This window comes from Pteronotus mesoamericanus, unplaced genomic scaffold, assembly GCF_021234165.1.
Source record: "Pteronotus mesoamericanus isolate MK-2021 breed Mesoamerican mustached bat unplaced genomic scaffold, CSHL_Meso_final contig_182, whole genome shotgun sequence".
Lineage (NCBI taxonomy): Eukaryota > Metazoa > Chordata > Mammalia > Chiroptera > Mormoopidae > Pteronotus > Pteronotus mesoamericanus.
The window spans coordinates 2,244,765-2,270,221 of record NW_026555078.1 but is presented as its reverse complement, the minus strand read 5'-3'; the positions used below and the strand labels follow the sequence as shown (position 1 = coordinate 2,270,221).

Below are 25,457 nucleotides of genomic sequence, written 5' to 3'. Positions count from 1 at the left end.
CGCTCTCCCCCACCCAGGGGAGTGGGAAGGGTGGACACACCCCCGATGACTGCCTTCCCCAATGGCGTAGGCTACCTCGGGCTGCTTTCTGTGAGTCCCTAAGAGGGCCTCACCTTCCGCTCAGGGGTGCCCACGGCCCCATCCCCAGATGCACCCACCCACCCCCCGCAGCTGACCCTGCAGCACAGGGGGAGCGTCCAGGCCTGACCAGCAGGCTGCCCCGACAGGGCCCTCTGCCCCCACCTTCCTTCAGGGATTCCTGGTGCGCTATGCCTCAGCTCCCTCACCTGTAAAACAGAGACCAGAGTAGTGTGTGTCTCATAACGGTAAGAGCTCAGTAATGCCCACGACCTGTGCCCATCCGCGTCCTCCATGGTCATTCCCATCACGGGCCCACAGGGAGGTGAAGGCGCCGGCTGCAGGCCTGACATAGGTAGGGAGGCTCGCGGTTTCGGCTGGGCGCGGAGGGGGTCAGATGGCTGGGGGGAGGGCGCCAACACCAGTGATGGGGATGGACAGCGAGGCATCGGAGGGGGCGCCCCCCAGGTGTTGGGTTGCTCCCGGAAAAAGGAATAACTCTGCCCTGGCAGGTGGGGCTCAGTGGATTGAGCAGCAGCCTGCAAACCAAAGGGTTGCTGGTTTGATTCCCAGTCAGGGCACATGCCTGGGTTGTGGGCCAGGTCCCTTTCCCTCTCTCTAAATAAATAAATAAAGTATTTTTTTAAAAAGGGGTAACTCTAAGTCTCACTAACAGTACATGCGTGTTCTGCGCGGATCCAAGTAACCGCTCACTCTTTGGCTTCACAGCGCTGAATGAAGAAATCGGGCACTTTGAGAAGCGAAAGGTGTTTATTTTGGTTTCCACAGTGATGACCTGGGCGCGATCCAAACCCCTGGACCCTGTAAGTAGTGCCACTATCTTGTCCTTCGTAGCCTGTGTGCGAAGAGGACTTTCTCCCGTGGATCCAGTGCTCTTCCACTCCTGAACCTAATCTCATAATAAGCACTCAATAGAGCTCACCGACTCCAAGCCCACTCAGTTCTAAGTGGCCCCGCCGCTTGCTCATCACTTACACTTTTTATTTTAAAAGTATTGAGAGAGCTCTCTTTTAGACTTATTCAGACCTATATTTCGGTCATCTATTTTCTTGTGCATACATTAAAAGGAAAATAGAAGCAAGGTACAGTGGTTAAGGTGTTCCCCAAAACTGCTCTGAGTCATACCTGCATTCTGCCTCCACACACTCAGTACCAGACCTGAGCCATGCCTCTAATAGTGGGCACTTCCCTTTTCTATGAAGCACGCGGTTACTACTTTGCAAGAAAATGCGGGCTTAGCGTCATTGTTTCCCAACGTCAGACTGACTCTCGCTGCTGGGCACCTCTGGGCCCATGAACTAGCTTTGACTTCAGCGCTGAATCCCAGCAAATCTTTTCAAAGACATTTCAAAAGGCAATTAGAGCCGCCTGTGCAGGACCTAAGTGAAGGGAAGGGACAGCGACATGCATAGTCCTTGCCAGGGTCACTGGGGCACCGGCAAGGGCGGCGTCAGTGCTTCCTCGCTGACTAATAATGTAATAAGCCATTGATTACCAGACACATTTAATATCAGAGATGTTAACCTGGGAGACGTGCACAGGATAGAATCAACAGAATACGCTACTTATCACAAGAAAATACTTAGGCATTTATCGCACTCCTGGCATCAAACCACACTGGTTTGTTCAGTCCTCTCTCCCCCGGAGGACCAGGAAACCCCGAGGGCAGGGGCCAGGTCGCAAGCTCTTTGCTGTCAGGTCAGCCCCCTGCTCCATTTGGGTGCCGCCAGGAGCAGGCCCGACACGTTATTACTGCTCCAGGGTATCCAGGGAAGTGTCTGCTATCCAACCGGCCTGGGTCACCTGGCTGGCCTGATGACTTGTCTCCAGGTGTAAACCAACTCACACGGACTGTAGGAAGGTGGGAACTTACTGCGTCACTTGACGGGGCAGTCCGCGGACGGACTTCGGCCGTCATCACATGTCCGGAGGAAGGGATGCTCGGCCCCCTAAGCTGGATGGGCTGAGAGTGGAGAAGAGGTGCCTCTGTCCCCAAAATACGGGGAGGTGGCGCCTGCGTTGGCTCCCGTGCCCTGGCATGGCCCCATCCTCTCACTGTGGTTTTAACTTCCATTTCCCTCATGGCTCACGACGGTGTTAAGTCAGGTTTATTAAGGTGCAAATGACCATATTTTGCTGTGTCTAACGTGCACTGTTTGCCCAAATTTTTGAGGGAAAAATAAGGGTGCGCATTATACAAGGTTATAGTCATTACATACTATGGGTATAGTAATCCCATGTATAATGCGCATAAAACATGTGCGTGCATTATACACAGCAAACTATGGTCCATACAGTAAAGTTAGCCCTTCTTACTGTCGAGTTCTATGAGTTTTGACAAATGCATCTGATTTAGTAGCCACAACAATGAAGCTAGAGAACATTTCCATTGCTAAGATTCTCTACCTCACACCACACACAGAAACTCAGCTCCAGATGGATCACATATTTAAAAGTAAAAAAGCATAATTTAATTTTAAAAAAATTATAGAACTTATGGGAAGGATTTCTTTCTCTCTCTCTTTTTTAAAGAGTAAAGTTTTTATTCACTGCCCAAGGAAGGAGAAAGGCATGGTGTGGAGAGATATACAAGCTGAGCATGGGAAGAATTTCTTTAAAAAGATCCAGTAACACTAAATGTTTTTTTAAAGATTGATATTTTCAACTGCAGTGAAATTAATGAAGTGTTTATGGATGAGGTGATACTAGTCTGAGATTTACTTCCAAAAAATCCAAGGCAGGGGAACAATCCAAGGGAATGCGTAGGCAGCGGGAGCACAGTAGAAAGAGGTTTGCTGGGCAGAAACCTGTGTCGAGTCATGTGGGACCCTCACGTCAGCCCAGACTGAAGGACAGCCTGTCGAACGACTGGCCTGTATGCCTTAAAAATGGCGATAGCCCTGGCTGGTGTGGCTCAGTGGATTGAGTGCCAGCCTGTGAACTGAAAAGTCACTGGTTCAATTCCCAGTCAGGGTACATGCTTGGGTTGTGGGCCAGTTCCCCATTGAGGAGCACGGGAGAGGCAACTGATCGCTATATCTCTTGCACACTGATATTTCTCTCCCTCTCTTTCTCCCTCCCTTCCCTTCTCTCTCTAAAAATAAATAAATAAATGTTTTTAATGGCAATAAAAGACAAAGAAAGCTGAAACCTGGTTCCAGATAAAGAAGACTAAAGAGACATGGCAATGCATGATCTCAGGCTAGATCCTATTCTGAAGGAAAACGTGCTAGAAAGCCGTTACTGAGACAACTGACAGAACTGGAGCATGGACCGTAGATTGGATAAAAGCATTGCATCATATTAAACTTCCTGAACTTCGTAAGTTGACTAGTTATGCAGGAGAATGTCCTAAGGAAATACACACTGGATATTAAAGAAGAAAGGGGACTGACGTATGCAACCTACTCTCAAGTGGTTCAGAAAAAATGCACGTGGATACCATTGGGGAGATATATTAAAAATGAAATCTCCACCCAGTCCAGAAAATCTCTCCACGAGGTGATAGAGAAAGAGAACAACTTTGCTATGGACTAAACATCAGAGCGGGTGCCACGCTCCGCACAGGCCGTCCACAAAGGGACTGAACAGAGGGAGCCCGTGACATGCATGTTTTCACGATAAACAGTAACTGGTTCTGAATAAGAGGGCATGACAGAACCATCTGTCACACACACACAGTGGCTCGGCCTAGATTCTCCACCTGGTAATTTGCGGGGCCGTCTGTGCTAGCGAAGTGGCTCTTTTTGTAGAGGAAAACCCGAGGGCACGGCAAATTTCAGAAGAGGGGTGCTGGGCAGCCAGTGCCAGGGACGGGAACGTCATTCCACAGACCAGCCACCACGCCCTGTTAGCCAGGACTAGGGAGATGCCAGGACGGATTCATCTCGAAGTCAGGACTGAATACACTTGTTTCAGACACCCTGTGAGTGGGATTCGCCAAATCTAGCAAATCAAAGCACAGGACACCCATATGAATTTGAATTTCAGATCTACAGCCAACAGTTTTTAGCCTAAGTATACCCCATACGATATGTAAGACCTACCCCAAATCTGTTTATCTAAGCTCACTTTTAGCTGCGTGTCCCAAATTTATCCGGCAGCCCTACACGTGAGCCACCGGGCACGTCTCAGAGGCCATCTCTTAGGTAGCACGTGCTCATCGAGCGTGGGCCGCGGACCCAGAATTGACGCGATCGTCCCCCCTAGAACGACTTCTCCCCCAGTCTGTTCCCCAGTGGTATCGTCTCAGTTGCTCCCCCTCACTCCCTCCCACCCACAGCCAGCGCGTCAGTAAAGCCTGTCAATTCATCATCCAAAATGTATCGCGAATCCATCTTGTTCCCTTTGTGTCGAGGGACTACTGACACAGCCGCATCACTGGTCCCTGCCGCCACCTCCTCCCAGTCAGCCTCCGAGGAACCGCCTAAGCGACCTTGTCCAGAATTCAGACCCTGTTAGTGTCCTGCGAACTCCCTCCAGTGCCTTCCAACGCCCTGAGGATCAACCTAAAGTCCTCCACACGGGCCAAAGCCCTGGCGACCTGGCTATCACCTGCCTCTTCCCCCGCAAAGTCCCAGCCTGGACCCCGTCACCAGGGCCCCGCTTCCTATTGTTCACACCTGCCAACAATTGCGCTTCCTCGGGGGCCTGTTTCTTCTGCCTCTGGTTGATTCCGTGTAAGCCTTGTTCTCAAGTGCTCGGGACTGGTTATTGAACTTAGACCAATGAGATGCGATTGAGAGGTTCCAAAACATGAACAGTATGTTTTAAAACACAGCTTGCTCTGGCTGGGGTGGCTCCATGGATTAAGCACTGGCCTGCAAACCAAAAGGTCAACCGATTCCAGTCCCGGTCAGGGCACAAGCCTGGGTTGCGGTCTAGGTCCACAGCTGGGGGCGAACAAGAGGCAACCGATCAATGTTTCTCTCCCTCTCCTTCTCCCTCCCTCCTCCTGTGGCTGAAAATAAAGAAAGAAAATCTCTTAAAAATATTAGCAAATAAAAAAATAAAACCCTCCTCCAACTAGAACCTCTGCATCTGATGGACTTGAGGAAATCACTCCATATCATGGAACTCGTTGCTCCCTTCGGTTCTCCAGGAGGTTTTCATTCCGTTGTTTCCGACGCACGCCTCCATGGCGTAGCCCAGGAGGCTGGGTCCTGGGGAGGCTGGGGGAGACTGGGGGAGATGGAGGGAGACGGGCAGCTCAGGGTGTTGTGGGGCAATACGTGGATTTCTCATCCCCGCTCTCAGGGCTGACACTCCATCTTACCTGATGAAAGCAGTTTTTAAAGCCTGAGACAGAAACTTGTGCCTTGGTAGGCTCTTCTTCACATGGGGTTGATTCAAGGGCAAGGGGTGGTGTAGAAAAGAAGGGGAAAAATCACAATTTAGATTCAAAACAAAACTACCTACACTGCAAGAACTATTAAGAAGGGGGTCATTTAATGACTTCGTGGATTCACAGGTCAACCTGGCACCACCTCTACAAAATAAAAGACATTTAAATTTCTAATTTTGTTTAGATTAAGTCTAAATGCTAAAATGTGGCCAGCTAAAACATTTTCAAGAAAATTAAATCACTGCAAAATAAGCAGTGGTTTTTAGAACACTTTATTTGAGCTTAAAGGAACACAGCCCAGCTGGCATTGCCGAGTTTAGTTTTTTGTAGCCCTAACTCATCGAGTTTGGCCTCTTCTTCCTTTCATAGGATGATTCTGAGGTTCCATTTACTGAAGAGGATTATCGAAGGAGAAAGCACCATCCTCATTTTCTGGACCACATAAATGCTGAAAAAATGGTTCTCAAATTTGGAAAAAATGTAAGTCTGCAGTAGCACAGCTTTCTCGGTAAGAAAAGTTCTCTTCTGAGGCAGAATGGGAATGGCCAGGACGGTTCCGCCAGCTTTGCGTACGTCCTCTCGACGCGTTAAACATCTCTGTGCTGGGTTTCCTCGTCCTTACACCCAAAATGTCTGGGCTTCACGCTCACCCCAAGATGCACCACCCTTGGATTCTGGCCCAGGTTCTGGTCCAGCCCACTAAGTTGAAAGCCATGTACCGGGTCCCCAGCAGAACTCAAACTCCTCCTGCCAAGGAGTCTGTAGGCCCAAAGGGTTGCTCAGCCCAGAAGGGTCCAATAACTCAGAGTTTAAATGGATGAGGGAGGGCGGAGGGACCGCATTTTTCCTTTTTCCAGAATCTATCTAATTTGTTTCTTAAAACCCTGAGAAGTGCCTGTTAACCTCATCTGACAAATAAGGAGACAGAGGTTTCCAGGCCTTTAGTAACTTGCTCAAGGTCACTTAGGCAGCATTTACCGAGCACCTTCTGAGCACTTCGCGGCCTTGTCTGACCTCCTTACAACCACAGTATGGTAGCCGTGCATGGTGGTCCCCCTTTCAGGATGTTGACACTGTGGGCAAGCGGTGTCGAGTGGTGGAGCTGTGATTCCAGTCTAGACCCATCAGCCTGTGGATGTTGTTTTGTTTTGTTTCTGGCTCCAAAACTCCATCATTCAATAGAGTTACGATAGTTGATCTTGAAACTTCCCAGTCACCAATCACTGAGACTTACCAACAGCTGAGACGCCCATGTAAACAGTAACAGTAACTTACTAGCTTTCCGTTGCAGCAAAATTTATCCTATACATGATGAAATTATTTTATTTCTCCTATATTTATCAAAATAGGTGACCATAATGTCCTGGTGATGAGTAAGTAGTAACTGCTAAAATTGAGGGCTTGTAAATGTTTGCCAAGCACTGTGCTAAATATTTTACTCTTCATACCTCACATAATCCTTGTGTATCTCGTATGTAATCCTCAACATCCTGTGAACTAAGTGTTATAACTATCATCCTCATTGAACTTATGTGAAACTTATATAGAACCCCCAAACCTCCAAAGGTTCCATCCACCATCCATTACGTTTTCCCCACTAGCTGAAGACCTGCCAGAGTGGTATGTAGTAATAGTTCTAAGGTGACACCTAGTGGTTTGGGGGATTATTACATTAGGAACTTTGTGCCCAAGTTCAAGTTCTATCCTTTTGTTCTACACTTCCCCCCCCCCCAAGGTTTTATTTATTTATCTTTAGAGAGAGAGGAAAGAAGGGAGAAAGAGAAATATCGGTGTGTGAGAGATATATCGACTAGTTGCCTCTGACCTCTCACGCAGCCCCAACTGCCCCGCAACCCAGGCCTGTGCCCTGACTGGGACTCAAACTGGCAACCTTTTGGTTTGCAAGCCAGCTCTCAATCCACTGAGCCACACCAGCCACGGCTGGGTTTTGTTTTGTTTTGTTTTTTAACTTTTGCAATACAAACACTGTGGGTATAAAATATTTGAAGGAAACCACAAGGGATTAGAATTTATAGCCACTTTCCTATCCATGAACTTACGACCTTAGCCAAGTTATTGAACTTTTGGGGTTAAAATAAATAGATAAAATAGCCCTGGCTGGTGTGGCTCAGTGGATCGAATGCTAGCCTGTGAACCAAGTAGTCGCTGGTTCAATTCCCAGTCAGGGCATATGCCTGGGTTGTGGGCCAGGTCCCCAGTGGGAGGTGTGTGAGAAGCAACCACACATTGATGTTCCTCACCCTCTCTTTCTCCCTCCCTTCCCCTCTCTCTAAAAATAAATATATAAATCTTTTAAAAATAAATAAAATAAAGGGGCAAGACTAGACAGTCTAAATTTCTTCCAGTTCTGAGACTTAAAACTAAATTATTTTATTAAACATTGGACATGGCCCCCAAATAGGAAATCCATGATTTTTTTTTTGTGTATTTTAGAATTTATTTTAAGTAATACTGAAATACTGTATTTATACAGTTGTTTCTTTAATAACTGAGCTATTGTCGGCGTTAGGTTTGCTCGCCACATGGAAGCATCTAAGTTTACAATTTGTCCTTTGAGGCTCCTCCACCTGAGTGAAGACTAAGCACCGCCCCCCCGCCCCGTCCTTTGGCGTGATTCTTGCCAGGCTGGACGATTGACCAAGGAGTCCTAGCTGAAATCAAGTATCCTGGGACGGGCCCCGGAAGGATGGCGGCCCTAGTCCACTAGGTGGAGGAACTGCGTCACGTTTGCGGTGGGAGTCCAGCCTCTAGGAGACAGAAGCAAGAGGGAGAGAGAGACAGGGTGCTCAAGGCCTGCGGGGAGAAGGCGCAGTCCCGCGAGGCACGTGGGTGGTGGATGCATGAGTGACCATCCGTCCTGTCTAGGACTGTGAACGCCATATGGCTTTGTGTTAGACAAAACCTCTGATTTCTTGGTCATTGATGTAATTCACTAATTGAGCGCCCATGATCACAGACACAAACTAACCGATGTGAAGGACAGTCTAAAGTAGACACATGGTATCATCTTAATATCTTTTTTGTTATGAAAACATTATATTTGTCCCAGGCTCTAAAGAAGAGATTCAAAATTTTATTTTAAAAATATGTTATTTTTATCCCCAGCTTTCTTAATCACTCTTTTCTGAACAATTAATCAAATAAATAAGGTTGATCTGGCCAACTTGGTCATCTCAGTGACCCTGCTTCTCATCAGATAGAGAGAGCCTTGGAATTATTGATCATTTAACCCATGACTTGAACACACAGCTGTCTGGATCCCACTATGCCCCAGGCACTGCGGCCGAGGCTGGCCTCACAGGCCCAAGCAGAGCAGAAGGAACAGAGCAGATGCGGCCGGGGCGCGCCTGGGGCCCGTGGCCCGGGGCTCCCACGCCGTTGCTCCATCTGCAGTGGTCACATTTGCATTCCTGGTACAAACCCAAGAATTATTTTGTATTCTGAGGCAAAGAGAAGCCCTAATAATTATACAAGTTGCCTAACTAGTTCAGATTTGCCTAACACCAAACATGTCTTTAAATGAGTCATGCCGATTATTTGGAATATTTAAAAATAAACTTTAATTAGTATTTTGAGTTAACCAGAATTGCCCATTTGTTTTGCCAAAGTCACTTAAGTCATTTAATATTCCCTGAGAACATAGAGTCTACGGTCCTCGAAGAAAAAATAATAATGTGCCTAAGCTCAATGGCAATTTATGAAACCTGTTGTAATGGATAATTATCCCACTGGCTTTTGATGCCTATGTTCTCTGACCAGCCCAAGTTGATCATGATAATTTTTTTGTAAAGATTTTATTTATATTTAGAGGGAGGGGAAGGAGGGTAGAAAGAGAGAGAGAAAAATGTCCATGTGAGAGAGGAACAGGGATTGGTTGCCTCTCGTAGGCACCCCAGCTGTCACCGGTGGGCACAGGGAACCAGGTTCTTGGTGATTGCAGACAAAGAACTGAATCAAACACACAGAGAGTTTATAGCAGAGAGAGATGTATTACGTGATAGGACTCTCCACAGAACATGGGAGCGGGCCAACTCTGAGCAGAGATTGACCTCAGGGGCGGGAGGAATTCTATTCTTACAGGATGGATATATCCTGGCTCGTTTTGGCGGGGTTTTATTGTGCATGCACAAGTAGTTATGTTACTTTAAAGCTACTGCACATGTGGTCTCCCATGATTTTCCTTGATTGGCCACCAGGGGAGGGGTCCCACAATGCTAAGTTATTATAATGCTATTATAATGAAGCAGAGGTCTTGTAGCATCTTCTGCGCAGGTGCGTTCCTGATTCTCCATAATGAGGTGGTTTCCCAGAAAGCAGGAACAACCGGTCTTAGAACAGAGCCTCTGTCTTGTGCTGTTGCCCTTGATCTTAGCCCCAGGGTGCCTCCGGAGTTCCCTCCTCCCTTACTCTCTTCTGCCTCACAACAGGGGACCAAACCCACAACCCAGGCATGTGCTCCGACCGGGACTCAATGGCGACCTTTTGCTTTACAAAACGACCGCCAACCAACTGAGCCCCACATCGGTCAGGGCACTCATGATAATTTCTTAATAAAGAATGTTTCTATTTGCTTTACTAGAGTCATACTTGACATTTTTGTCCTTTCATTCACAAGTGAGATACAAGTGAGATTGGCTTATAATCTTCCTTTGTCATACTTTTTCCGGTTTTAAAATTGTGGTTCTATTTTCATACACTTGATTGGAAACCAGATTTGCAACAGGAGTCCAGGTGACTTTTCAAGGCCGTTTATTAAAGGTGGGGACAGTGAAACAAGGACAGCTTTAGGGTATTGGAAGCAACTGGCGAGCCAAGTGGGGCTCAATGGATATGTTTCGGGAAGGAAGCGGGCTCGGGCGGGCCTGCTTTCGCTCGCCGGGAGGTCCAGGAAAAAGGGGGCTTTGGGGCAGGTCAGGGGGCGAGCCCAGGACAAGCTGCCGCTGCCCGTTGCTCCCTGGTTGCAAGCCTCGTGGGGTTCCTAAGGTTTAGGAGACGTGGCCTGTGGGGGAAGAAGAGGGAGAAGGGAAAGGCGCAGTTTGTTCCTGGCGGGGAGAGCACCCACTGCGCCCTTCATTTTGAGGGGTTTTAAAGGCTGGCCGTTTAGGGAGGCCTTAGGGTGATGCACCAAAATGAGACTTATTCCCTGAACTTCATCCGTCCTGGGGTGGGGTTGGCACACATGGCACTAGTTGGATTTTTGCCCTCTATCTCCCCAAGTAGGGCGGTTTCAGCTATTCACCCTCAGGGGTGGGAGAAGGGAACCATTTACTCTTTGTTGTTGTTGTTTACTAAAGACTTATTTATTTACTTTTTTTTTTAGAGAGAGGCGAAGGGAGGGAGAGGTGGAAAGAAACATCAATGTGTGAGAGAAACATCAATCGGCTGCTCCTCACACCCCTCCAACTGGGGACCTGGCCGGCAACCCAGGCGTGTGCCCTGCCTAGGAGTCAAACCCGTGACCTTTCGCTTCACAGGCCGACACTCAGCCCCCCGAGCCACACCAGCCAGGGCCATTTCTTAAATTTTTTTTATCCTTTTAAACATTTATTTTATAATCTCTGCTTATTTATTTTCTGAAGACAGTGCAAATCTGGCTTCACTCATGGTGAACTATTCTCTCAAAAAATTGTAATTTTGGTTTATGAGTTCATCTTTAGCAGGTTTTTTGTGAATTACTAAAAAAATGTAGTAATTAATAAGCATATATTTTCTCTTAATAAGCATATATTTTCTTGTGATTTCTAAAACTCCAATTTAAAAATAATCCTGTGTCCCTGACTGGTGTGGCTCAGTGGATTGAGTGACAGCCTGTGAACTGAAAGGTCGTTGGTTCAATTCCTAGCCAGGGCACATGCCTGGGTTGGGGGCCAGGTCCCCTATTGGGGGCATGCGAGAGGCAACTGATGGATGTTTCTCCTGCACATTTATGTCTCTCTCTCTTCCTCCCCTCTCCTCTCTCTAAAAATAAATAAATACAATTTTTTAAAAATTCCTGTTGTTTTCATAGGAAAACAACATTTTCCTGTGTAAAATGTTTACATTTTATTTTTAACAGCACGTCTTTAAATTGCCAACATCCATTTCTTTATAACTCATCATCGCCCCAAGGACTTCACGTAAATGAATTCTTAGGAAAAAGTGGGCAAAGGCGAAGTCTGTCTGTCTTTTGAAAGCGCTGCTGCCAATGTCTCAAGTAAATGGATGAACCAGGCCCCTTCGAGACCCACAGCGGCCAGCGTGACATAGGGTTCTCCCCAAGACCACGCCGCATGGTGTAACTGGCATGACAGTCTGCTCGTCTGTTGCCGAAGGTCGCCACTCTTGCCCTAGCTGGTGTCCCTTCTTTGGGGCTTCAAAGGACAGGAAGTGGGGTGGGGTCAATATTTGCTCTGTAAAGTGTCCAAGGTGTCTTCCGGCCTAAAATGCTTGTTATGGTGATTTCTCGGCCCTGGAATCCCCGGATTAGGCAGGTAATATAAATTTGAAAGACGAGTACTTGAGAAGTATGAGGCCAGGTTTAGAATTCCTTCCCCAATTTGGCGGGGTGTGACCGGTTCCTTGTTTCCTCCCTGTGGCACTTGGTGGCTTTTCCCTAACCCCACCCTGACTTGTGGGTGAGCCCCTCCTTAGCGTGGCCCCTCTCCCAACCTCACCAGATCCAATGCTTTGTCTCCTCCACCCTCATGGATTTGAAAATTCGCACTTAGCCCTGGCTGGGGGGCTCAGTTGGTTGGAGCATCGTCCTGTACTCCGTGTCACCAAAGAAATGCCCAAACCTGGAAGAATTCTTATGAGTTTACTTGAGCCAAACTGATGACGATTGCTGGAAGCAAAATCTGAACAGAATAAGAAAATGCTCCAGAAAATGGGAAGTTTTACCCCTTCTTTTTATACATTACAATAAGAAAAGAAGCTGTAACTGGATTGCATGAACTCCATTGGAGGTGGATTGGGCAGGTGGGAGAAAGCAAAGGGCGGGGTTCCTCTGGGACTGGATACAAAGTAAAATGATGGACACGTGCCTCTTTTGCATTGTGGGTAAGGGACAGTTAACAACAATTAACACGATAACAATAACAATGAGGCGATTTGTGGTTTCCCAGTGCTTGGGCCTGTGCTTTGAGGTGTCCTGAAAAAGGAAATTTGACCTTCCAAAGTATATTACCATAGATGCAAAAAAAACAATAGACAGGTTCAGTTAAGGTAAAGATTGACTTTGGTCAGGGAAGATTCTAGCCTAGGACATTGAAACCAGGAAAGCCAGCATTCCTGCTGCCTGTCACCCACCAGGCCAGCGAGCAGAGACAGGGACTGAATATTTACGGCCGCTTTATTCTGGTGGCTGGTGATCTGGGAAGACGGTTTTGGGGGGGTGGGGGTTCACGCCCCACAAGACCGTCTTAAATTCCATTTTAAACCAACCCTTTTTGTAAGGAGGAGAAAAGCGTAGGTTATGGGTTTGGAATTCAGGGAAAAAGTTGATCAGATAAAAGCCGCAGCATTCTTTCACCTGTGCCCTGGGCAGTGAGCGTCTCAGCCTGCAGCACAATGGCTGAGATGCCATCTTGATCGCTTGAGACCTGGAGGGGGGGGGGGGGCGGCACACGGGTGGAACTGCTCTGGTCTCCTGGAGTCAGGGTGAGTCATACCTTCAGTTCCTGGAACAATAGCTTTTTACATACAGGGATTAGTGAGCTTCTTAGCTGCTACCTGAAATTACAATGTTTCCCACGTGTGAGTCCCCCATCGATAGGACTGCCCTCCATGACCTGGTTTTAGTTAAAAAGTTGTTAATTTCAGACTGCCCTACGCAGTTACGTTAGGTCTCTGAGTTTGTAAAGCCACCATGCAGGCCTCCCCTGAGCTTGTCAGGTTTAGTGTGTGGCCCCTTTTCATCCACAGCCAAAAGTTTGTGGGCTCGATCCCCTCTCCGGGCACATACCTAGGTTGTGGGTTTGATCCCAGTTGGGGCTTTTAACAGAGGCAACTGCTTAATTTTTCTCATGCTGATGTTTTCTCTCTCTCAGTCTCTCTCTCAAACCACGAACCACATCCTCGAGTGAGGATTTTTTGTGATTCGCACTTACAAATTAAGAAACCAGCAGCTTCCCAGGGCCGCCACGCTGTCAGCTCTCTTCACTCTTGTTCTCATGTCTCTATATTTGGCCCCTGGGGATACCCCTCATATTCTTGAGATGCTGCCACACGTAGAAGGTACTAGTGGCATCTAATTAGGCATTTCTAGGTGTGTATAGTAGTGTGACAAGGGGAACTACTCGGCCTCCCTGACTCCATCTGTTCAGCCTGCGTTGTCCGCCACGGCCTGCAGGCTGATGGCTATAGCACCTGCTTCGTCTTGCACAGAGACAGGTAAACATTAGAGGAATTCTGCTTGGCTTGAGGAGATAAGGGACGCATGTGTTGTTTATCAAAGATTTGCAGGAACTAGACTCACACCAACTAGCACAGTCTTCCTCGGACCCCTGGCGGCACCCAGATGTCTTCAGCGTTCACTGCGTCGTGCCTCTTCCGTTTCTCCTTCCTTTGGCGTAAAGGAAGCCTGACTGTGCTTTCGTAATACGTGTGTGAGGGGTCACTAGGGTTCCCATCTTCATCAGGGGGCACTTTCTCAACCAATAGTCCTTTCCTTACTCCAAACTCGGACATTTTGTTCTGGCTTTTCAACGTGTGAGGCCCACTAACTTTGGACAGGTAACAGTAGGTGTCAACATAAGAATGTCCAAATGTATAGAGAATTGTTACGAGTTGATTCAAGACAAACTAACAACAGTTGCAGGGAAGCAAGATCTTAAATGCTCCCAAGAATGACAGTTTGCAGTTTCTTTGTTGCATTTGAAATTAAGGCGGGAACAAGGACCATTACATGGGGTGGGACTGAATTACAACATAGTTAACAAGATTAGTTACCAAGATTATGTACTTGCCAGAGGATAGTTAGGCTTATTTCAAAGGTATGTTAATCTAGATGCACAAAAACAATGGACAGGGCTTGCTTAAGGCAAAAATAGACCTTGTACTAAAAACGTTACATTCCTAGGGTGTGACTACCTACCATGACCTGTTCACTTTGGAATCTATGATCAGTTCACCCTGTGCGGTTACTTTCTGTAGAACGCTTTTTTTACCTACACAGGAAAAGTTGGGGGTTTTTGCATTTTTTCCAATCTACCTCATTACCTGGAGCAGAAGAGGGGAACTCTTTGTTTTCTTGGTAAACGTTCTAGACCCAATTCCAAATTGTATGGGGGAGGGGTGGGTTTTCCCACAACAAGCATTTGTTGTGCACCAGCTGGGTGTCCTACCATTCACTTCAACTCTGATGCTCTCTACCCAGAGACAGAGTCAGATCCCACAGAGGACGGGCTCAGTTGCACAAGGCTGCTCACCAACCTTCGGACACCAGGGACAAGCCCAGGTTGTCACCTGTACTTCCAACCAACCCCCGTAGATTAGAGGTTCCAATGAGCGCTCCCCTTAGGCTTAATTAACTTCCTAGAGGGGTCACAGAATGCAGAGAAACATTCACTTATTAGCTCACTGGTTTATTATAAAAGAGTATAATTCAGAAATAGCCAGATGGAAGAGATGTGTAGGGCAAGGTATGGGGAAGGGGTGAAGAAGCTTCCATGTCCTCTCCAAGCACCGCTCTCCCCAGATCTCCATGCCTTCGCTAACCTCAAGCCCAAAGGCTTTTCAAATCCTTTTGGGAATTTTCTGTTATCATGTTAGCCAGTACATTTAGGAAAAGCGAGGGAACCGGTTTCGCCTGCGCCTTGCTGTTGCCTAGTGTATCCTCCGGTCTGGACGGAAAGGAGTGTGGATCGATTACCGTGACAAAGTTCCTCCCCAGAAACCTCCCTGAGCCCTCCAGCTCTCCTATAGCAAGGGCTTCCTGCCTCTCCTTGGGCTCTGTTCTCCGTTTCTCATTCGTCCTTTCAATTTACCAACATCCAACTTTCTGAAACCTAATCGCGGTGGTGATGGGGGGTTTCGTGGTGGCTCACTCTACTCCTGATGCTAACTCTGGTGTTTTAATCGGGGGATGAATTAGCGAGAAGAGTCCAGTCACATACAGGTATACCCGCAAATGACTCTCTCTCAGGTAAGATTAAATTTCCAATCTAATTAACCAGGGAGAAGAAAATCCGACCTGAAGTGGGGCGGCCTGTGGTGGCCTGTGAATCAAATATTTAATGGAACCTAAACAGGCATCTGGTGGCCATTCCACCACTTATACCGGGACCTCGCCTCAGCAATGCAGGAAGAATTGCACCAACAACTACACAAGTCTCTCCACTTTAAAAAAAAAAAATTTTTTTTTAATATTTTATTTATTTATTTATTTATTTATTTATTTTAGAGAAGGGAAGGAAGGGAGAAGGAGAGGGAGAGAAACATCAGTGCGCAGTTGCATCTTGTGCGCCCCCTACTGGGGACCTGGCCTGCAACCCAGGCATGTGCCCTGACTGGGAATCGAACCAGCAACCCTTTGGTTCTAAAGCCGGCACTCAACCCACTGAGCCACACCAGCCAGGGCTCGCTCCCCTTTTTGAAACTAAATATCATTAAAGCCACATGGTTATTGTATTATAGGAACAGGGCATTCAAATAAGAAGAATTGGTGCCCAGAATTATCTTTGCCTTAAGCTTTTGAACCTGCAAAAAGCCTGTCCCTCCAGTGTAGCCTCTAGTACCGTGGTGACTTTAAAAAAATGGTTGAATATTGAGGCCAATTCTCCCAGGGCCTAAATTACACTTCCTGGATGAAATGAACACCCTGCAGCAATTAAAATTCTTGTATTAAGGTTCATGACCAAACTCCACGGTTTTACGTGTGTCCACCTCCCCTACCAGGTAATTAAAGACCATCGGGGAGGGACTAATTTTTATACCTCCCCATTTCCCTGGTCGCCCAATGTAGTGCTTAGAGGTATGAAGTCTTCACAGATAATAACCTCTGGCTTTCACTTAATCAAGAGTGATAATTAAACTCTAATAGCGGTCAGAGGCATCCCTGAGTAGCGTGGAGTGGTATCTATTGTCTCCTCAAAGGATACTATTTTTGTCTTAAACAATAGCTTAGTAGCTGAAAGAGGTCACGAGACTCCCTAAAGTGCTCATTTTTTAACCACTAACATAATCGGGGGCACTATGATGAATGACATTACACTCAGTGCCTTTTCCTATATTTTACCTAATAGATCAAAAAATTGGCAACGTACGTGGTTGCTGCTGGACTCCAGTACGGAGCGGAAGGAGGCATCTTACACTTTTTTTTTAAGGTACGACTTGTCAATGACTATGAGGGTTTTTTACTACTGGTTTACAGTAAGGCCATGCAATTTTAAGGTATTTCTGATTGCTTCTGCTTGCGGCTATGCCCGTACAATGGCTGAGAGCTCGGGGAAACACAGGTGTAGACCACAGCCACCTGCTTTCCTCTCCCATTGTTAACAACTTGCGGTCACCACTCAGGGTAATGAAGAAAAAGATGGATCTCTCATTCAAAGACATCAGGCTTGTGTAAGCATTTTCTTCCTACAAAGGTACCATGCCGATGACTGCTAAAGACAGCTGATGAGAGTATAGACTCTTGACAAGTACTTCAACTCTGGGGTTACACTCTATTCATCTTTTTTTTTTTTAAGTTTTATTTATTTTCAGACAGAGGGGAAGGGAGGGATAAAGAGAGGGAGAGAAACAGAGAGGGAAACATCACTGCGTGGTTGCCTCTCAAGCACCCCCTACTGGGGACCTGGCCCGCAACCAAAGCATACGTTAGGAGTGGATATCAAACTGGTGACCTTTGCTTCACAGTCCAGTGCTCAGTCCACTGAGCCGCACCATCCAGGGCTACACTCTAATCATCTTAACAGGATTGGATACATCTCATCAGAATGGATTTACCAAACAGCTCTTTGGTGCTTCATTTGCATCAGACAGACAGACCCCTTGGGTGCCTCTGAATATAGCGCTGTATGAGACCAGTAGTAATCATACACATGTAATGGAGGAAATAACGCTTGTGCTTTTCTCTCTTTTAGTTAGCGTGGATGGGTGAGGTTCCTGCATTACCAGTGTTTGGGGATGGATCGAATATAATTCCAACAATTCATGTCCTTGATCTAGCAGGGTAAGAATTCTCCCAGGGATATTGCTCCCCGCCAACTCATTGACCAATGCATTTGTTTATAAGCGAACATTTACTGAGCCCTTACCGAGCACTAAGGATTTTGCACGTATTACTGTGTTTACTCTTCACAACAAAGCAGTGCAGAAGGTATGGTTATGATCTCCATTTTGCCTCTGATGAAATAGTCCCCGCCATCCAAAAGCTCCACGCTTCTGATGGCATGTTCAGGCTCACCCTTTAAAAACTTTATCAGCAGAATAGCATGTCTTCCCATTCTGGGAAAGAAGGAGCTTGTTCTGTGCCTTCTGGGCACCTAGTGTTCTTATTCTTTTGTCCCAGGCGAGACTGGTCTGCCCAGCCCGCCAATTTAAATTCCAGAAATCAGATAACGAACTCTAAAGCCGAAGTGGGTTTCTTGGGCAACTGTAGGCAAAGTTACCGCATGTTTTTCACACTCTCTGAGTATCCAAGCCTTGGGCCCCAGGCAGACCCAGAGACCGCGCCCCTTCTTTGCAGACCCTGACTTGAACACGAGCCACATGAAGGTTGCCTGTATTTGTGGTTCATCGTGTCTACATTTCGGGTTCCAGGGGCTTTGTTTTACTGCCCCTTCCACTCATTCCCCTTCCCCAACCCCTAACTGAGTTTCAGCTCTTCCCTGAGAGTCTGGCTTCTGGATTCTACCCTTTCTCTCCTGCGCTGGCCACAAGCTGGTCACAGTGCCAGGCAGATTTGCAAATTTACTGGGGAAGCTTATACTTTAGGACCGCCCACCCCACCCCCCCGCCCTGAAAGAGCCTCTTCCAAGGCCCTAAACTTAAATATTATTATTTTTCTTAAAGAAGGATCCCCTGAATTGTGTAAGCTTCAGGCTCCACACCAAACCCAGGTGTGTTTCAGCTGGCATTCACACTTGGCGTGGCAGCGCTGAAAGTGCCCTTCTCTTCTGCATTTTCACATTATCAGCTTTTTAAGATGCAGAGAGATATTTTCCATTATTAAGAAAAAATACGTAGCATTAATCCTTACCATCTTACTTCCAAACAGGTAAATTAGAGTTAAATTATTCCCATTGCAAAAGGACTCAGTAGCATTTTTCTCCCACAGATTTCTTCTAAGATTGTCAAATATTTAACAAGGAAGAAACTAAAGAAAATCATGTTCTGAGAAATTAATATAAATGATACGAAATGGGCATTTCGATGTATGTGTTTGTTTTATTTTTATTTTACTAAAAAAAAGAGTTTAAATGGAGGTAGAATTGATAGTCCTGTGTCAGACTTCCAGTCGCTGTTGTTCCTCTCTGGAATTCTTTCATTTTTACTCAAATCCCTGCTCTGCCTCTCGCCGGCTGTGTGAACCTGGGACAGTTACCTAACCACTCTGTGTCTGATTTTCTCATTTCTAAGAAAAGGATAATAATAGCGCCTACTTGGTCAGACCGTTCCGGGGATAACGTCTGTGGGCAGCCATTGCTAATCCAGGGTGGAAAACCCTAGGCCCAGGCCCTGGAGCTGTGCGACTCCCTTAAAGCCACGGCTTCCCCGACTCTGTGTCGACTCCGTGCACCCCCTGCCCCAAATGTCTTGTGTATTCAACAAGCCTCTGAGCGGGCAGACTTCACAGCCTGCGGACCTGCGGGGTCAGGTACTGTCTGATGAACCACCCGGCTTCAAATCCGGCAGCCCTGCAGCCGGCGAGGCATCACGTACCTCTTCGCCGGCATCCCCACCTGTAGCGTGGCCCATCCCCTGGATCGTGACCTTGTTGGATGTGAAGTGACATAATTTACTAAAACGCCGAGCACCTTGGAGTGGGCGCAGGGGGGAGGTGGCCAGTGAATTCCAATCCACTCCATCTCTTTGGCTCTTTCTCTCTGGTGCCATTCCCTGTTGGCCTGCAGAGTGATACAAAACATAATAGACCACGTGCCGAAGCTTCATTACCTGGTTGCTGTGGACGAGTCTATCCAGACCCTGGAAGACTTAGTCAAGGTACAGCTATTTTATTCCATATTTGATAGCATTTCTTAAATCGTTTTATGCCTAAAGTACAGTTAAGGGATCAGGTGTGCTAATAGGGCTGGGGACTCCTAAAGAACTGGGTTGGCCAAAAAGTCTCTATGGTTTTTTTCCATAAAATAAAAGACATATTTTTCATTTTCACCAATAACTTTATTGATTTGGGTATTTTGCGTATGTTGACTATCTCCCTCTATTGGCTTCTAGTGGGTAGAGGTTAGGGTGCTGCTTAACATTTTCCAATGCATAAACAGCCCCATGGCAAAGAATTATTTGGCCAAAATGTCAGTAATACCAAGAAACTTCGCAAACCACTTTTGACCCGTTCAATCAGTCACAGCACCTTCTCCATACACTGCACAAATCTTTTTTTGCATTTCAGTTGCGTTTTTACCTTTCTTGAGATAAGAAGGCATAACATGCTGAAAATGCTGCGTATTTTCTTCCACCCTCAATATTAAAATGTCTGCACAAAAATTCACCAATTTTGATAAATTTTTTTTAAAACACACGCTGATATGACAGCTGTCACAATACAATTGGAAAAATTGTTTCCAATGAAGTAAAAGACAATGAAGCTGCTAGAGCCATTGTACAGAAAAAAACATAATGGACTTTTTAGCTAACCCAATAGAATGTCCATAAAACCAAACTCCCCATGTGGCCTTACAGTAAAGTGTAGGCAGGTTACAGCCAAAATGGCCTTTCTCCAGTGCCGGCTTGAAGGGCAACAGGAAAGACCACTGGAGGGCTAGACCCACACAAATCACTCACCAGAATGCTACAATGGGCTTGCCTCAGTGTATTGATCATTAGGTTCTCCAAACCAGCTGGCAGCTTCCAGGAGCTCTGGGTCTGTCGCGTCTCCTCTCTAGTCCAGGCTGCCCTGGCCAAAGCCACCTGTCACCTCGGAGCCCAGCTAACCCTCTCCTGCCCTTCCCCTCATCTTGAAGATACAGCTCAACTACCTTCCTCTGCACCCTCCCTGCCTCCTTCCCGCAAAGGCCAGATGTTTCTTCCTTACTCCCAGCATCCCCTTTGTAAGCTGCAAATATTACACATCTGTGTGCACACATCTGCCTCCCTGTTCAGAGGGGGAGCTTCTTGAGGGCAAGAGTCGGGCCTTTCTCATCCTTATCTCTAATCCCTGGCATGCAATGGTGATCGTTAAATAAGTGAATGAATATCTTAGTGCATTCCCCTCTGTTTTGCAATTTTGTTTGTATTCAGTTATGCTGGCATTCATTTGAGAACTTTTATATTAAACTCGTACTGGTAAACCAAATAATACTTCTATTTTTCTTTAACAGTGCATCAGTAAATATATTGGACCTGGGAAAATCCAGAAAGTACCCAAAGAAAATGTTTTCCTAACCAAGGAATTAACAGTTAGTATATAAGATATTCTTTTTTTTCCTACACTTTTCCTAAATAGAGTGGTTCCTGAGGAGTTTGGAGTCACAATGCCTGGCTTCCAAGCTCCTGCACAACTAGCCATCTGCCCAGAAGCAACTTTCTCTGCTCTTCTGCGAGCCCATTTTCTGTTCTGAAAAAGTGTCGGAGAACATGGTCAGAAAGTGTATTTGAAAGCTCTCTGGCCCTGGTTGGTGTGGCTGAGTGATTTGAGTGCCAGCCTGCGAACCAAAGGGTCACGGGTTCGATTCCCCTTCGGAGCACATGCCTGGGTTGTGAGCCAGCTCCTCAACTGAGGGCATGTGAGAGGCAACCAATTAATGTTTCTCTCACATATCATTGTTTCCCACATCATTGTTTCTCTCCCTCTCCTTCTACCTCCCTTCCCCTCTTTCTACAAATAAATAAATGAAATCTCAAAATAAAAAGCAGATACAGTAGGTGGTGGGCACCAAGTACAATATACAGATCATGTATCATAGAAATGTACACTTGAGACCTATGTGATCTTCTTAATCAATGTCACCCCAATCCATTTAATAAAAATTTTTTTTAAAAAAATTGATTCAGCTGTCAAGGAAGAGGCAAGATGATGTAAGCTGTAGGAATGAGGTAATTTATGAGATTTTGGAGAGTTTTTAGCTTGATTGTTCAGTAATATCTGGAAGAAGGTCAAGGAAGAAAACTCTATACATGTAATTTTTTAAATTAAATGGTTTCTTAAAAGGGCAGTTGGGTATGGATGTTAGAAATCAGCTGAATAACATATTGGTCTGATGTGGGGTATTGTTCAGAGCAAAGGAATACATTTACTGAAATCCAGAAAAAAAAAGGTAGATACAATTAAAGCTTTTTAAGAAGAAACCTTATATCTGGACTTCCATTGTGTTCCTACTCTGAGCGGCTGTACAAGGGCCTAATGCCGCCCCTCCCCAGAGCGCAGGTGTGGGGAGAGCGCAGAGGGGTCAGAGGGTCACGGCAGGCTCTCCGTCAATACTTACTGACCGTCAGGGTCAGTGAATGGGTACCTTTTTTCCTTTAATAATAATACATTTTGGTCCATTATAACCATCAAAATATAAATAAAGAGACAAACCTCTAACATGCCTTTATCTCTTAGCAAGAGAGTATTGACCACTTGCTGGTCAACCTGAGAATGGAAGCCGTGTTCGTGAAGGAGAATTTTAACATTCGCTGGGCTGCCCAGACAGGGTTTGTGGAGAATATCAACAGCATCCTCAGAGAGTACAGGCAAAGCAGAAGACTACTGGTAACTATAACCATTTCCTATTTTGACTTTGAGTGTAATTCTATCGATGAAAGTATTTCCTTTCTGAAATGTCCAAATTTCTACATTCAAGTTCTTTTTCAAGCATGACCCACTGGTCCAGGTCTAACAGCCTGCACGTGTATTATACTAATATACTAATACTGTCAACTGAATATTAGAAATGTTAAAGTCAACAGAGACAGAGACTGCTATGCTTGACACACATTGAACATGACAGTAAGCTCAAGACTGTCACAGAGTTGTCTACATAAGGAAACACATCTGGCGCCTCACTGGCCTGCTGGTCTCAGTTCTGCATCCACACATGAGAAAGGGGAGGGAGGAGGTGGAAGAAGCCTCGATATCACTTTGATCCTATTGACCAGGAGGTTCACTGGTCATTATAATCATCACAGCTTTTGAAGGCAGACATTCTTACCTCCAAATTGTCGACATGAAAGCCAAGACTCAGAGAGATGGGGTGAGTCTTTCCAGGCCACACGGCCAGCTGGGTGTTCTCACCTGCTGGGATGCCCACTTAGCTGGGTGGCCTCGCTGAGGAGCCTTCGCGCCCCCTCTCTGAAATCTGGTCACGCGGCACTTGCCTAGATCTTTGGATTTATTCCAGGGAAGCACCACAAAGGTGACAGTGAGCACTGCATGGGACAATGACTGGAAAACTGTAGTGTTTCCTATGAGTGACGGGCACTGTCATAGTTGTAATTACCGCTGTGCATGGGGTACTTCATACCAGCAAGTACCGTGTCACCGTTCTATCTGAAGAACCCTATTTTCCTGAAAAACATGCCTCATTAATAATGAGTAAAGGACGTAGCACTCAGCAAAAGAAACAATGACCCTTTTCAGCATCCAAGGCACCTGTGCTGACTTCCTTGGGGACCATTCTAAGGCACAGACCCACCCAACTCAAGAGGTTAAGACTAGTGTTTCCTCTGCAAATCAACTGTACTATGACACACAATTAAAGATAAGACACTTAGAAGAGGCCATGTGGTTCCTGATTAGCAAGACTGGCCAAGAACATGATAGAAGGAATGAGCATATCTACAAATTTCACAGCCGATCCATCCCTGGGGGCACGGATCAGCGCGGCAGCATAGAACAGGAAACACTATGAGGGCACTGTGTAGGCAGAGCGAGAGGAGTGATGTCCAACACAACAGAGCCTCGAGCCCAGGGCTCCCACCGTTCCAGCTCCTTAGCAAAGCCAAGCCGCCCTGGCTGCAGAGCCATGTGCACCAGTCCAGCGCGACCTGGTATTGAGCAGGCCATTCATCTTGCTCAAAGCGCACCAAGTGCCCATCCACGCCCGTCTGCCCCGAGGGGGTAAATGTACCGCGTGTACTGGGACTGTCCTCAGTTCAGTGGCAGTCATAGTTCTCATTATAATGAATAAACTGCCAGGCAGGGTTTGTACCTGGATAAGGTGAGCTCAGCCCAGAACATAGATCTGCCCTGGGTATGCCCATAGAACTAGGCACGCGAAGCTGCTCAGGTGAGAGCTGGACTTCAGGCCTTGTGAATGCGCCCGGCCACCCAGCAGCCCAGCCTTGCTCATCGAGACTCCGCTCAGAGTTGCTATGCCTGACACCAGCTCCCCTCGCCCCCGACACGGCTGCTGCCTGCCATCTTGATCATTACCGTCCACCTGAAAGTGCCCCTCACTAACCAGACGGGACCGTTCACGTCCACCACGCCTCACCCAGCACCACACGATGTCTCTGCTCATTTCCTCATGGCCTCGGTTTCCCCATCCACAACGGGTAATAACAATAATAATAACCAACTTCCTGGATGAAATTATATCATCTTTAAGCACATGGACACTCTGCCAGTGGACGTTCTTTTCATTGGCATGATTTTTTAAAGCCATTTTGAAAAGTAAAAAATGTTTTTAATTTGCCTTGCAAAACACTAGCCCTCGGCGTCACAACTGTTTGGAGCACTTTGAAAGAAATGACTATTTCCTGCTGATGTCTGTATTTCTGTTAGACGTCAGCATTTACTCACTGGTGGTGAATGTGACAGCGCTTCTTCAGCTTTCAAGCCAGTTTTTTAGCAGAAGAAATGGTATCATTTTAATGAGTGTGTCTTTAAAAAGTAGAGTGAATTACCGGTGTTAAAAAAGAAAGTATAATTAAAGACCAAATTCAGTCCAGAAACAACATTCATGAGGCAATAAATTACGCACTATCTACGCCAGACCAGAAATTCTTCAATTTCTTTGTTATCTTTACGAGAGTAACACAATAAACTGTGAAACCGGCCGCATGTTGTGCTTGAGTGCTCGTTTTTTTAATACTTTCGAGGAGCAGGTACGGGAGGGTCATAACCTCCCCCCACCGCCCGCCCGCCGGCCCCAAGTCAGGGCACAGAATAGATGCTCGGTAAGTACTTGGAGAGAGGGACTCAGGAGTCAGCCTTGCAAGACCTGAAGACTCAGAAAGGCTCGCCTCTGAAGTAACACGCTCTTTGTCCAGCCACAGGTCATTCAGGGCTCTCTAGGCGTAGTTGGTCTGAAGGCTGTGGGTTATTGTTAACCTGATTAACAGAGCTCACTAGGTGGTCTTCTTTCTCCTCTTTCAGCCCATTAAGATTTGCATTCTCGGTCCTCCGGCAGTGGGGAAATCCAGTATCGCAGAAGTATTGACCAAGTACTACAAACTACATCACATTAAACTGAAGGACGTCATTTCTGAAGCCATAGCAAAACTGGTATCCCTTTTAACTACTTTATTGGGAATTTTTGTATTTTAAAAATGCTTTTTATTTTTATAGGACACCCTACAAAGAGATTTGTTACTTTAATTGGATTTTATTGTTGCCCCCACTTAGGAAAACACTGAATCCCACAGGGCTTATGTCTCCGAGATGGAAGCATCTTTCATGAGTGGACCGTGAAATTTAGTGCATCCCCAGCTGTTTGGTCAAAATATATCTTGTATTCTCCCTGTTGCCTGGAAGCTTTTCTATTTTCTATTTTTATTTTTTATTGTTGTGGTGTTTCAGCTGTCCTGCTTTTCCCTTGTTGCTCTCCACTGCCCTGCCCCACCCTCAATGGGACCTTTTTAGGGTGTTTTTATTCTAGATGTCTGTTTCTCAGGGTATTGTCAG

At 46.4% G+C, this 25,457-nt stretch overlaps 1 protein-coding gene across 4 annotated transcripts in view; it reads left to right on the top strand.

Annotated features, from left to right (window-relative positions):
* The window catches only part of AK7 (adenylate kinase 7), a 57,304-nt gene that overhangs the window by 12,759 nt on the left and 19,088 nt on the right, over positions 1-25,457 (top strand). For 3 of the 4 annotated variants that reach the window (XM_054566947.1, XM_054566944.1, XM_054566943.1), the window contains exons 4-11: positions 808-902; positions 5,813-5,923; positions 16,687-16,767; positions 17,530-17,618; positions 19,522-19,612; positions 20,950-21,027; positions 22,173-22,322; positions 24,930-25,058. In XM_054566947.1, the coding sequence (XP_054422922.1) occupies positions 808-902; positions 5,813-5,923; positions 16,687-16,767; positions 17,530-17,618; positions 19,522-19,612; positions 20,950-21,027; positions 22,173-22,322; positions 24,930-25,058 (824 nt within the window). The remainder of the gene's footprint in view (positions 1-807; positions 903-5,812; positions 5,924-16,686; positions 16,768-17,529; positions 17,619-19,521; positions 19,613-20,949; positions 21,028-22,172; positions 22,323-24,929; positions 25,059-25,457) is intronic. The other variant, XM_054566946.1, reaches the window with a different exon arrangement.